Source organism: Symphalangus syndactylus, chromosome 14, assembly GCF_028878055.3.
Source record: "Symphalangus syndactylus isolate Jambi chromosome 14, NHGRI_mSymSyn1-v2.1_pri, whole genome shotgun sequence".
NCBI lineage: Eukaryota > Metazoa > Chordata > Mammalia > Primates > Hylobatidae > Symphalangus > Symphalangus syndactylus.
Window position 1 is genome coordinate 116,568,206 of NC_072436.2, and position 13,414 is coordinate 116,581,619.

Here is a 13,414-nt window from a genome sequence, read left to right on the forward strand (position 1 = left end):
TGCCATCCTGGCGGGCAGTGGCGGGCCCCCAGCAGCGTGACGGCTTCTCCCCCCAGGAGTACATGCGCATGATGGGGCTCAGCAGCTGGCTACACTGGAGTGCCTGGTTCCTCTTGTTCTTCCTCTTCCTCCTCATCGCTGCCTCCTTCATGACCCTGCTCTTCTGTGTCAAGGTGAGCGTGCCGTCGGTGGGGCTCTGGTGAGGACAGGGAGAGCCAGGGCGCCCCAGGAGGGCCCTCTTGGGAAGAACTCTGTGGTCTGCGACTTCAGAGAGCGTCTGTCCCTCATGGGGGAGAGGAGCTGTTGATGTCCCACTCCTCTCGGTGGAACCGCGTCCCTGTGACCAGAGATGGTCAGGAGTCCTCCTGGTCCACCTCCACCGGCCTACCACGCCCGACTCCTGCCTGTGCCCTGCAGGTGAAGCCGGATGTAGCCGTGCTGTCCCGCAGCGACCCCTCCCTGGTGCTGGCCTTCCTGCTGTGCTTTGCCATCTCTACCATCTCCTTCAGCTTCATGGTCAGCACCTTCTTCAGCAAAGGTGAGCCCCAGTCATGGGGCAGAGTGGGGTTGCCAAGGGGCCAAAGGCCATCTGTATGGAAATAACTCAGAGGCTGTGATCAGAAGGGAGAGGGGCCTGGTGAAGCTGCCCAGGGAGGAGCTGACCAGGGGAAGATTGGACTGGGAGGAGGAAAGTCAGCGTAATTTAGGGAGAAGGAGAATTCAGAGAAGGCAGGTGTGTGGCTGGCCATGCCAAGTGCTGTCCAGCAGCCCAAAGGGAAGGCGAGCCAGAAGTGAGGACAGTGAGCCCGGCCGTGTGCAGAGCCTTGCGGTGACAGTTACGTTGAAGGTCATTTCTCTTGTCTGGATTTTGTGTGTCACTTTGTTATCATTCTCTTTTGCTTCTTTGTTTTCCTTTCCTGCCTTCTGTTGGGCTGATAAAGTCTCCTCTAGTGCCTTTTACCTTGGATGGTTCAGAGGCTATAAGTTGTGTTTCTCTTTTTTTAGTGATCACCTTTAATGTTTCACTTAATTACTTACCTCTAAAATTCCAAAAAGTGAAGTTATTCAGTATGCCCAGCCTCCTCCCAGATAAAACTCCAACCCCACCACCACTCTGAGTACTTTTAGAGGTTCACAGTTTTTTTTTTTTTTTTTTTTCCGAGCAGTCTTGCTCTGTTGCTCAGTCTGGAGTGCAGTAGTGCGATCTTGGCTCACTGCAGTCTCTGCCGCTGGGGTTCAAGTGATTCTTGTGCTTCAGCCTCCTAAGTAGCTGGGATTACAGGCGTGTGCCACCATGCCTGGCTAATTTTTTTTTTTTTTTGGCATTTTTAGTAGAGACGGGGTTTCGCCATGTTGTCCGGGCTGGTCTTGAACTCCTGACCTCAAACAATCCACACTCCTTGGCCTCCCAAAGTGCTGGGATTACAGGTGTGAGCCACTGCGCTTGGCCTTTTTTTTTTTTTTTTTTTTGAGACTGCCTCTTGTTCTGTTGCCCAGGCTGGAGTGCAATGGCACAGACCCAGCTCACTGCAGCCTTGAACTGCTGAGCTCAAAGCTATCTTCCAGCTTCAGCCTCCTGAGTAGCTCGGACCACCAGTACCTGCCACCACACCTAGCTTTTTTTTTTTTTTTCCTCACCATGTTTCCCAGACTGGTCTCGAACTCCTGATCTCAAGTGATCCTCCTACCTCAGCCTCCCAAAGCATTGGGATTACAGGTGTGAGCCACCATGCCTGACCTCCTAATTTTTATTGTTGTCTAGTTTGTTTTATCATTTAAGAAAACCTAAGTGACCAGCCATGGTAGCTCACACCTGTAATCCCAGCACTTTAGGAGGCCAAGGCAGGAGGATCACTTGAGCCCAGGAGTTTAAGACCAGCCTAGGCAACATGTCAAGACCCTGTCTCTACAAAAAAAAAAAAAAAAGAAAAAAAGAAAAAAGTTTAAAAATTAGCCAGGTATGGTGGCATGCCCCTGTGGTTCTAGCTACTTGGAAGGCTGAGGTGGGAGCATTGCTTAAGTCCGGGAGGCGGATGTTGCAGTGAGCTGAGTTTATACCACTGCATTCCAGCCTGGATAACAAGAGGGACCCTGTCTTAAAAAAAGAAAAAAAATCATAAGCAGTTATTTCCTACGTGACATTCCTGTGCTTTGCCAGCATATCTGATGTGCACGTGATTTTCGTGTACCCAGCTTTTTAGAGTCACTCTTCTCTGTGTTGAAGCACATCTTTGAGTAGTTCTTCTAGTGGGCATTGGTAAGTGGTCAATGCTTTCGACTTTGTATGTCCAAAGGTGTCTTTATTTTGCCCTCACCCCTGTATAGTATTTTAGCTGCCTGTGAAATTCTCCACAGATAGGTATTCTCCCTTGGCAATTTTATAATGTTACCTTATTGCCATCTGATACTCATTGTTGGTGAGAGTCTGCCAAAAGTCTAGGTGTGTTTTTCTTTATGAACATTTCGATCTGAGGGCTCATGTGTCTTCGATTAGAATTTCAATGAGATTTCTGGTAATATCTCATCAGACTTTGCTGTGTGTGTGTGTGTGCGCGCGTGCCTGTGTAAAATACATACAACAATTTACGACCAGGCACCATGGCTCACGCCTGTAATCCCAGCAATTTGCGAGGCCGAGGCGGGCGGATCTTGAGGTCAGGAGATCGAGACCATCCTGGCCAATACAGTGAAACCTTGTCTCAACTAAAAAAAAAAATACAAAAATTAGCCGGGCGTAGTGGCGGGTGCGTGTAGTCCCAGCTACTCGGGAGGCTGAGGCAGGAGAATCGCTTGAACCCAGGAGGCGGAGGTTGCAGTGAGCTGAGATTGTGCCACTGCACTCCAGCGTGGCAACAGAGCAAGACTCCGTCTCAAAAAAAAAAAAAAAAAAAGACCGGGCACAATGGCTTATGCCTGTAATCCCACTTTGGGAGGCCAAGGCTGGCAGATCATCTGAGGTCGGGAGTTCGAAACCAGCCTGACTAACATGGAGAAACCCTGTCTCTACTAAAAATACAAAATTAGCCAGGTGTGGTGGCACGTGCCTGTAATCCCAGCTTCTTGGGAGGCTGAGGCAGGAGAATCACTTGAACCCAGGAGGCAGAGGTTGCGGTGAGCCACGATCACGCCACTGCACTGCAGCCTGGGCAACAAGAGTGAAACTTACTCTCAAAAAAAAAAAAAAAATTACCATTGTGGCTGCTTTAAGCATTCACATCGTTGTGCAGCCACCCCCATGTCCACCTCCAGAATGGTTTTCATGTTTCCTGACTGAAAACTCAGTCCCTGTGAAACACTGACTCCCCCACCTCCGTTCCCTGGAAACCAGCATCCTACTTCCTCTCCCTATGAGTTTGATGACCCTGGGACTTCATGTAAGAGGAATCGTACGGTGTTTATATGCTGTGCCTGGCTTATTTCACTGAGCATAGCATCCCCAAGGTTCATCTGTGTTGTAGCCTGAATTCCCCTCCTTTACAAGACTAGATGATACTCCATAATCTAGATGGGCCACATTTTGTTTACTTTTTCATCCATCCAACTTGGGTGCCCCTATGTTGTGGCTGTCATGAGTGTGCTGTGCTGGACATGGGTCCCTGCTTTTCATTTTTGGGCGTACACCCAGAAGTGAAGTTGCTGAATCCTGTGGCAATTCTGTGTTTAACTTTTGAGAGAGACTGCCAGACTGTCTTTCCCACAGTGTCTGCACCGCTGCACATTCCCAACAGCAGCGCACAGGTTGCCAGTCTCCTGCATCCTCGTGAACACCTGTTGTTTTCTGATTGATTGTTTTTTATAGTCGCCATCCTAATGGGTGTGAGGGGGTATCTCTCAGTCTTTCACATCTCTTAATTACTGTTTTTTTTTTAGAGATGGAATCTCGCTCTGTTGCCCAGGCTAAGTGTAGTAGCACAGTTGGCTCACTGCAACCTCCACCTCCCAGGTTCAAGTGATTCTCCTGCCTCAGCCTCCCAAGTAGCTGGGATTACAGGCGCCCGCCACGATATCCGGCTATTTCTGTAGAAACCGGGTTTTGCCATGTTGTCCAGGCTGGTCTCAAACTCCTAACCTCAAGTAATCCTCCCACCTCCGTCTCCCAGAGTGCTGGGATTACAGGCATGAGCCACCACACCCGGCCTCTTAATTTTTTTTTTTTAAACTATACTTTTACAACCTCCTTTCTTCTTCTTTTTTTTTTTCTTGTGTCAGAGTCTCACTCTTTCGCCCAGGCTGGAGTGTAGTGGCACAATCTTGGCTCACTGCAAACTCTGCTGCCTGGGTTCAAGCAATTCTCCTGCCTCAGCCTCCGAGTAGCTGGGACTACAGGCACATGCCACCATGCCCAGCTAATTTTGTATTTTTAGTAGAAACAGGGTTTCACCATGTTGGCCAGGCTGGTCTTGAACTCCTGACCTCAGGTGATCCACCAGCCTCAGCCTCCCAAAGTGCTGGGATTATAGGCGTGAGCTACCACACCTGGCCCCAGATCGTCTTATAGTGACACCCAGATGCTGCTTGCCTTTTCCACAATGCTGACATTTGTAGTGACGGTGCAAAAACAATGAAGAGCAAAACCACCAGACCCTAAGCATAAATCAAGACACCAAGCCATACTTATCATTGTGTTCTCCACTGCCACATACTCACAACAAGCAAGCAAAGAAACAATGCCAACTTATTTTTTTAATTTTTTTTTGTTTCGAGACATGGTCTCGTTCTGTTGCCCAGGCTGGAGTGCAGTGGCATGATCTCGACTCACTGCAGCCTCTGTCTCCCAGAGCTCAAGTGATCCTCCCACTTCAGCCTCCCAAGTAGCTGGGGCCACAGGTGTGCAACACCATGCCCGGCTAATTTTTGTAGTTTTTGTAGAGCTAGGGTTTCACCATGTTGCTCAGGCTGAAAAAAAATGCCAGTTTCGGCCGGGCATGGTGGCTCACGCCTGTAATCCTAGCACTTTGGGAGGCCGAAGCGGCAGATCACCTGAGGTCAGGAGTTCGAGACCAGCCTGGCCAACATGGTGAAACCCCGTCTCTACTAAAAATACAAAAAAAAATTGCCGGGCGTGGTCGTGGGCACCTGTAATCCCAGCTACTCAGGAGGCTGAGGCAGGAGAATCACTTGAACCCCGGAGGCGGAGGTTACAGTGGGCCGAGATTGTGCCATTGCACTCCAGCCTGGGCAACAAGAGTGAAACTTCATCTGAAAAAAAAAAGAAAAAAAATGCCCATTTCACTCATGAATGTCCTTGACAAAGCAGTAAAAAAAAAAAACTTTATTAAATCTCGACTCTCAAATATACTTCATTTAGTATTCTGTGTGATGAAATGGGATGTACACATAAAGTACTTGTACTAAACCATGGATTATCTTGAGGAAAAGTACATGTACAGTTGCTTGAGTTGTCAGCAAAACTAGCCACTTTTTTCACGGGGCACCATTTTTGCTTGAAGGAGCAACCACTAGGCTATAGTTATTCCCCCTCGGGTATTTGGTAGGCATTTTCTCCAGTATGAGCCTGTCTTTTTAAGGAAAACAATTGGTAGTTTCTGATATCAATACTGCAGTTCAAGCTTTCAGGCAAAAAACAGAATTTTGCAAACTCAAATCTGTGACTTCCTAGTACTTAAAGAACTTTTTATAGAGCCAGTGATAACATTAACAAATTTAATTTTTTTAATATTGTATGATAAAATATGCCAATGTTTGGAACATCTGTGTAACTCAAAAAGCAGTATTTTCCAAATGAACTAATGCATCATGTTATAAAATCATGCAAAAGTAAAAATCCAAAGTGTGGCCAGGCACAGTGGCTCATGCTTGTAATCCCAGCATTTTGGGAGACTGAGGCAGGCGGATTGCCTGAACTCAGGAGTTCAAGACCAGCCTGGACAACATGGTGAAACCCTATCTCTACTAAAAATACAAAAAATTAGGCCGGGCACAGTGGCTCACGCCTGTAATCCCAGCACTTTGGGAGGCTGAGGTGGGTAGATCACCAGGTCAGGAGTTCAAGAGCAGCCTGGCCAAGATGGTGAAACCCCATCTCTATTAGAAATACAAAAATTAGTCGGGATGGTGGCGGGTGCCTGTAATCCCATCTACTCAGGAGGTTGAGGCAGGGAATTGCTTGAACCTGGGAGGCAGAGGTTGCATTGAGCCAGGATCGTGCCACTGCACTCCAGCCTGGGTGACAGAGCGAGACTCTCTCTCCAAAAATTAAAAAAAAAATCCAAACTGCAGGATAAACCAATGGATGTTAATGTAACACAGCGCAAAATGTTCATTGGTTACTTTATGGCAACTAACCTTTCCGAAATTACTGCTTATTCAGTGGCGCTTGAATGGTATAGTATCAAAGAAGAATATCCACAGATATCTGTAAAAATCATTACAATACCCTTTACTTTTCCAACTATATATCTGCATGAAGCCAGATTTTCTTTATATACATCAACCAAACAACATAAAAGAGTAAATAGGGCCGGGCGCGGTGGCTTACACCTGTAATCCCAGCACTTTGGGAGGCCAAGGCGGGCGGATCATGAGGTCAAGAGATCAAGACCATCCTGGCCAATATGGTGAAACCCCGTCTCTACTAAAAATACAAAAATTAGCTGGGTGTGGTGATGGGCGCCTGTAGTCCCGGCGACTCGGGAGGCTGAGGCAGGAGAATTCCTTGAACCCAGGAGGTAGAGGTTGCAGTGAGCCAAGGTCGTGCCACTGCACTCCAGCCTGGCGACAGAGCGAGACTCCGTCTCAAAAAAAAAAAAAAAAAAGAAAAGAAAAGAAAGAAAAGGGTAAATAGGCAGATATGAGGACCGAGCTGTAATCTGTTAAATCAGACATTATGTAGGTTTACAAAAATGTGAAACATTGTTCCTGACTCAAGCACCAGAGGTGGGGAAAAAGACCAATAAAGAAAAAAAAAAATAATCAGCCAGTCTTGGTGACTCAGGTCTGTAATCCCGGCGCTTCGGGAGGCCAAGGTGGGCAGATTGCTTTTGCCCAGGAATTCAAGCCCAGCCTGGGCAACATGACGAAAACCTGTCTTTACTTAAAAATACAAAAAAAATTAGCCGGGCCCAGTGGTGCGTACCTGTAGTCCTAGCTACTCAGGAGGCTGAGGTGGGAGAATTGCTTGAGCCCGGGAGGCAGAGGTTGCAGTGAGCTGAAATCACACCACTGCACTCCATGCTGGGCGACAGAATGAGACCCTGTCTCAGAAAAAAAAAAAAGAAAGAAAAAGAAAAAAGTTGGAAAACCACTGCTGCTGTTCTCAATAAATTGTGGAAATTGTGTGGGGGGGTGTTTTGTTTGTTTGTTTGTTTTGAGACAGAGTCTCGCTCTGTCGCTAGGATGGAGTGCAGTGACCCAATCTCGGCTCACTGCAACCTCCGCCTCCCAAGTTCAAGCGATTCTCCTGCCTCAGCCTCCTGAGTAGCTGCGACTACAGGCACTCGCCACCACCCATGCCCAGCTAATTTTTGTATTTTTAGTAGGGACGGGGTTTCACCATGTTGGCCAGGATGGTCTTGATCTCTTGACTTTGTGATCTGCCTGCCTCAGCCTCCCAAAGTGGTGGGATTACAGGCATGAGCCACCACACCCAGCCGGGGTTTTTTTCATAAATGTATGTTAACTTGTGGATTTATTACTGTTATTCTTAAATTTAACATAATTTTTAAATGTTCTTAGTATTAATTTCTTACAGAATAAATATGGATATATATATACATAACCCACATTACAAAAGCCCTTTGTGTCCTTAATAATTTTTAAGGATAGAAAAGGGTCTTAAGACCAATGATTTTGACAGCTGGGCACGGTGGCTCAGACCTGTAATCCCAACACTTTGGGGGGCCGAGGCGGGAGGATCCCTTGAGCCTAGGAGCTTTGGACTAGCCCTGACAAAATAGGGAAACCCATCTCTACAAAAAAATTTAAAAATTAGCTAGGCGTGATACTGCGTGCCTAGCCGGAGGTGGGAGGACTTCTTGGGCCCGGGAGGTGGAGGCTGCAGTGAGCCATGATGGCACCACTACTCCAGCCTAGGTGACAGAGGGAGACTTGATCTCAAAAGGAAAAAAAAAAAAAAGAAAACCGAAGAGTTTGAGCACTGCTGGCATGGACAGAAAACACGCCCATCTCTCCACTCTCCGTAATCCATTCTCTCACCTCTTCCGGCTCCTCACATGTCACCTCCTCGAAGCCTTCTCGGCCGTCGGGAGCCTCTTTTCCCATCCTGTGCCTCCTTGCTGTATCCAGCATGTGTCTCCATCCAGCACACCTTGCTCTCTGTCTCCCCGCTATATTCCAGGCGTGGGAGGGGAGGGATTTTCTCTGTTTTGTGTGGGGCTGCCTCCCTGGTGCCTGGAACAGAGTAGGTGCTCAGTGCGTATCTGACGAATGAATGAATGAATGAGAGAGATCAGGCAACCCAGGTAGAAGTGGGGCTTAGGGAGGCCGGGCACGGTGGCTCACGCCTGTAATCCCAGCACTTTGGGAGGCCGAGGCCGGTGGATCACGAGGTCAGGAGATCGAGACCATCCTGGCTAACACGGTGAAACCCCGTCTCTACTAAAAATACAAAAAATTAGCCGGGCGTGGTGGCGGGCACCTGTAGTCCCAGCTACTCAGGAAGCTGAGGCAGGAGAATGGCGTGAACCCGGGAAGCGGAGATTGCAGTGAGCCAAGATCGTGCCACTGCACTCCAGCCTGGGCTACAGAGCAAGACTCCTTCTCAAAAAAAAAAAAAAAAAAGAAGTGGGGCTTAGGCGGGAATCAGGGGTTTGGGATCAGCCACATGAGGTGTGCAGTGTCAGGGAGGCAGCTGGATGGGAGGTGGAGGAGGGGCTGGAGGTGTTGGTGTGGGGGTCCCTGGGATGGAGGCACCACTTGGAGAAGAGGCTGCCGGCCACACCTGGTGTCCCCCCCTGCTGGGGCTTGTGGGTGTAGATGACAGGTGCCAGGAGCAGGTTGGGCGGCTTGGCCCCAGGAGGAGGGGTTTCCCCGTACCTCGGGGAGCCCAAGCCCCTTCTGAGGGCACTGACGGTCACGCCCCCTGGGTCTTCCAACACCTGCAGCCAACATGGCAGCAGCCTTCGGCGGCTTCCTCTACTTCTTCACCTACATCCCCTACTTCTTCGTGGCCCCTCGGTACAACTGGATGACTCTGAGCCAGAAGCTCTGCTCCTGCCTCCTGTCCAACGTCGCCATGGCAATGGGAGCCCAGCTCATTGGGAAATTTGAGGCGAAAGGTGAGTGTTTGCCTTGTCCAGCCTGTTCTTTCCAAATCAGTAACTTTTGAGAGCACCCAGCCACAAGAGCCGCCAGCAGCAAGGCTCCACCTGGGACGGTTGGCAGGCAGTTGGGACCACTGAAGCCAGCAGCATCCGCATACAGCGCTGAGTGTGGGCTGGATAGCTGGGCATGGCCCCGGGTGAGGGAAGCTCAGCTCCAGGGCACAGCAGGAAGTGATGGGAGCCACAGGGCAGTGGGCCGAAGAAGCCCAAAGCTCGGAGGACAAGAGGGTTGGAGCATCCAGCAGCGTTGGCACCACATACGCATCTGACTGATGATGGGATCTAAGTCGGTGACCTGAGTCTCTTTCAGCTTTCTTTTTTTTATTTTAAATATTTTATAGAGATGGGGTATCACTGTGTTGCCCAGCCTGGTCTCAAACTCTTGACTTCGAGCAATCCTCCTGCCTCAGCCTCCTGAATAGCCGGGATTACAGGCGTGAGCCACTATATCTGGCCTCTTCCAGCTTCCTGAGACATTGAAAATTATTACATCAGAGAGGCTGGGTGCGGTGGCTCACGCCTATAATCCTAGCACTTTGGGAGGCCGAGGCTGGTGGATCATGAGGTCAGGAGATCGAGACCATCCTGGCTAACAAGGTGAAACCCTGTCTCTACTAAAAACAGAAAAAATTAGCCGGGCGTGGTGGCGGGCGCCTATAGTCCCAGCTACTCGAGAGGCTGAGGCAGGAGAATGGCATGAACCCAGGAGGCGGAGCTTGCAGTGACCCGAGATCGCGCCACTGCACCCCAGCCTGGGCAACAAGACTCCGTCTCAAAAAATAAATAAATAAATAAATAAAATAAAATAAAATAAAATTTAAAAAATTATTACATCAGAGATCTCAAAGTCTAGGGTTTTGAGGACTTTTTTTTTTTTTTTTTGAGACAGAGTCTCATTCTGTTTCCCAGGTTTGAGTGCAGTGGTGCGACCTTGGCCCATCTCAACTTCTGTCTCTGGGCTCAAGTGATCCTCCCACCTCAGCCTCCCGAGTACCTGGGATCACAAGCATGCACCACCATGCCCATCTAATTTTTTTGTATTTTTAGTAGAGAGAGGATTTTGCTATGTTGGCCAGGCCGGTCTCGAACTCCTGACCTCAAGTGATCTGCCCTTGGCCTCCCAAAGTGCTAGCATTAGAGGAGTGAGCCACAGAGGCTGGCTGGGTTTCGAGGACTTTTGATCAACCACTGCTCTTGGTAAAGCATAGAATTAGCATCTTCCCAGTGCCTCCTGCATTGATTGGTGATGGCAGCAGAGATGCTTAAGAGAGAAACAAGTGATAAACGACAGCATTTTTTTTCTGTTCTTTTTTGTTTTTTGAGACAGGGTCTCACTGTGTCACCCAGCCTGGAGTGCAATGGCACCATCACGACTCACTTTTTTTCTTTTTTTTTTTTTTTTTTTTTTTTTTGTGACGGAGTCTCTCGCTCTGTCTCCCAGGCTGGAGTGCAGTGGTGCGATCTCGGCTCGCTGCAAGCTCCGCCTCCCGGGTTCACACCATTCTCCTGCCTCAGCCTCCCGAGTAGCTGGGACTGCAGGCGCCTGACACCATGCCCGGCTAATTTTTTGTATTTTTAGTAGACGGGGTTTCACTGTGTTAGCCAGGATGGTCTCGATTTCCTGACCTTGTGATCCGCCCGCCTTGGCCTCCCAAAGTGCTGGGATTACAGGCGTGAGCCACCACGCCTGGCCCACTTTTTTTCTTAATTTTTATGAAATTAAATTGAGTAAAACACTTCTTTGGTTGGCCTTTGGCCTGTGGACTCTCATTCTGCAACGCCTGCTGTGGGCGCCAAACCTGGTCTGAGCCCCTCCAGTTCGGCCTTCTCCCGACATTGTTGCCTTGGGGGTCAAGTCTCCAACACAGGAATTTGGGGGGCCCAGTCAAGCCATGGCACCATGCAGTTCCTAGCTACAGCTTGCAAAAGTCTGGGTCTGTGGAAGGAGGTGGGAGTGTCCAGCGTTGCTTTGTCTTTCATTAGAACGGTTCTCTGCAGTCGGCAGTGTCTTCTGGCACTTTAGCTTTTACATATCTGTGTTTCCATGTTTACTCGTGTGTTGATAAAATGTAGACTTTGTTCTTTTGCTTTCTTTTTAACAATTTTTTTTTAGAGACAAGGTCTTACTCCATTGCCCAGGCTGGAGTGTAGTAGCATGATAATAGCTCACTGTAGCATTGACCTCCCAGGCTCGAGTGATCCTCCCACCTCAGCCTCCTGAGTAGCTGGACCACAGGCATGTGCCACCACACCCGGCTAATTTGTCTGTGTTGCCTAGGCTGGTCTCAAGCTCCTGGCCTCAAGCAATGCTCCTGTGGCAGCCTCCCAAAGTGCTGGGATGACAGATGTCAGCCACCACACCCAGCTAGAGTGAATGTTATTAAAACAGGCAAATCTCTGGTTGTTGAAAGTGCAAATCCACCAAGGCTGGAGAGCATTATTTCCGTCGGGGTCCTCGGCCAAGCAGAGGGTGTTTGGACACACAGATCCCCAGCACTGTCAGGACTGCAATGTTGGCAAACCAGAGAGAAGATGAGAAACATGAGCTCCATTAAAGAGAGCTTTACACGTGTTTGAAATATTTCTGTGATTAAAAAAGACTTACAGCCGAGGCAGGAGGAAGGCTTGAGGCAGGAGTTTGAGACCAGCCTGGGCAATATAGCAAGACCCCTGTCATTACGAAATTAAAATGTAAAGAAAAAGTTATACTAGGCTGGATGGGGTGGCTCACACCTGTAATCCCAGCACTTTGGGAGGTCAGGGCGGGTGGATTACTCGAGGTCAGGAGTTCAAGACCAGCTTGGCCAACATGGTGAAACCCTGTCTCTACTAAAAATACAAAAATCGGTGGGGCCTGGTGGCTCACGCCTGTAATCTCAGCACTTTGGGAGGCTGAGGTGGGCAGATCATGGGGTCAAGAGATCGAGACCGTCCTGGCTAACATGGTGAAACTCCATCTCTACTAAAAATACAAAAATCGGCTGGGCATGGTGGCGCACACTTGTAGTCCCACCTACTCGGGAGGCTGAGGCAGGAGAACCACTTGAACCTGAGAGGTGGAGGCTGCAGCGAGCCAAGATTGTACCACTGCACTCCAGCCTGGCAACAGAGTGAGAGTCCATCTAAAAAAAAAAAAAAAAAAAATACAAAAAATTAGCCAGGTGTGGTGACATGCTCCCGTAATCCCAACTACTTCGAAAGCTGAGGCAGAAGAATTATTCAAACCCCAGAGGCAGAGGTTGCAGTGGGCCAAGATCGCACCACTGCACTCCAGCCTAGATGACAGAGCAAGACTCTATCTCAAAAAAAATAAAAAATAATTAATAAATAAAGACTTATACTGGCTGGGTGCAGTGGCTCACACCTGTAATCCTAGCACTTTGGGAGGCCAAGGCGGGTGGGTTGCCTGAGCTCAGGAGTTCGAGACCAGCCTGGGCAACACGGTGAAACCCCATCTCTACTAAAATAGAAAAAATTAGGGCCGGGTGCAGTGGCTCACGCCTGTAATCCCAGCACTTTGGGAGGCTGAGGCGGGCGGATCACGAGGTCAGGAGATCGAGACCATCCTGGCTAACACAGTGAAACCCCGTCTCTACTAAAAATACAAAAAAAAATTAGCCAGGCGTGGTGGCAGGCGCCTATCATCCCAGCTACTCGGGAGGCTGAGGCAGGAGAATGGCGTGAACACGGGAGGTGGAGCTTGCAGTGAGCCGAGATCGCGCCACTGCACTCCAGCCTGGGCAACAGAGGGAGACTGTCTCAAAAAAAAAAAAAAAAAAAAAAAAAAAAAAAAAAAAAAAAAAAAATTAGCCACGCATGGCGGCATGCACCTGTAATCCCAACTACTTAGAAGGCTGAGACAGGAGAATCGCTTGAACCTCGGAGGCAGAGGTTGCAGTGAGCCGAGATCGCAGCACTGCATTCCAGCCTGGGTGACAGAGCAAGACTCCATCTCCAAAAAAAAAAAAAAAAGACTTATGCTAAATGCACATTGACCCACATTGGCCTTACCGAAATCATAGATGTGGGTGCATATGTATGTGTGTACATATGTGCATATGTGTCACAGATTAAATGCAAGCCCATCTAGTCAGTGAATGAGCTGTTGCTGG

The 13,414-nt window shown here is 48.9% G+C and overlaps 1 protein-coding gene across 2 annotated transcripts in view; it reads left to right on the plus strand.

Moving 5' to 3' along the window:
* The window catches only part of ABCA3 (ATP binding cassette subfamily A member 3), a 62,199-nt gene that overhangs the window by 23,960 nt on the left and 24,825 nt on the right, over window positions 1-13,414 (plus strand). For both annotated transcript variants that reach the window (XM_055242785.2, XM_055242784.2), the window contains exons 8-10: window positions 57-173; window positions 418-538; window positions 9,084-9,257. In XM_055242785.2, coding sequence (XP_055098760.1) covers window positions 57-173; window positions 418-538; window positions 9,084-9,257 — 412 coding nt within the window. The remainder of the gene's footprint in view (window positions 1-56; window positions 174-417; window positions 539-9,083; window positions 9,258-13,414) is intronic.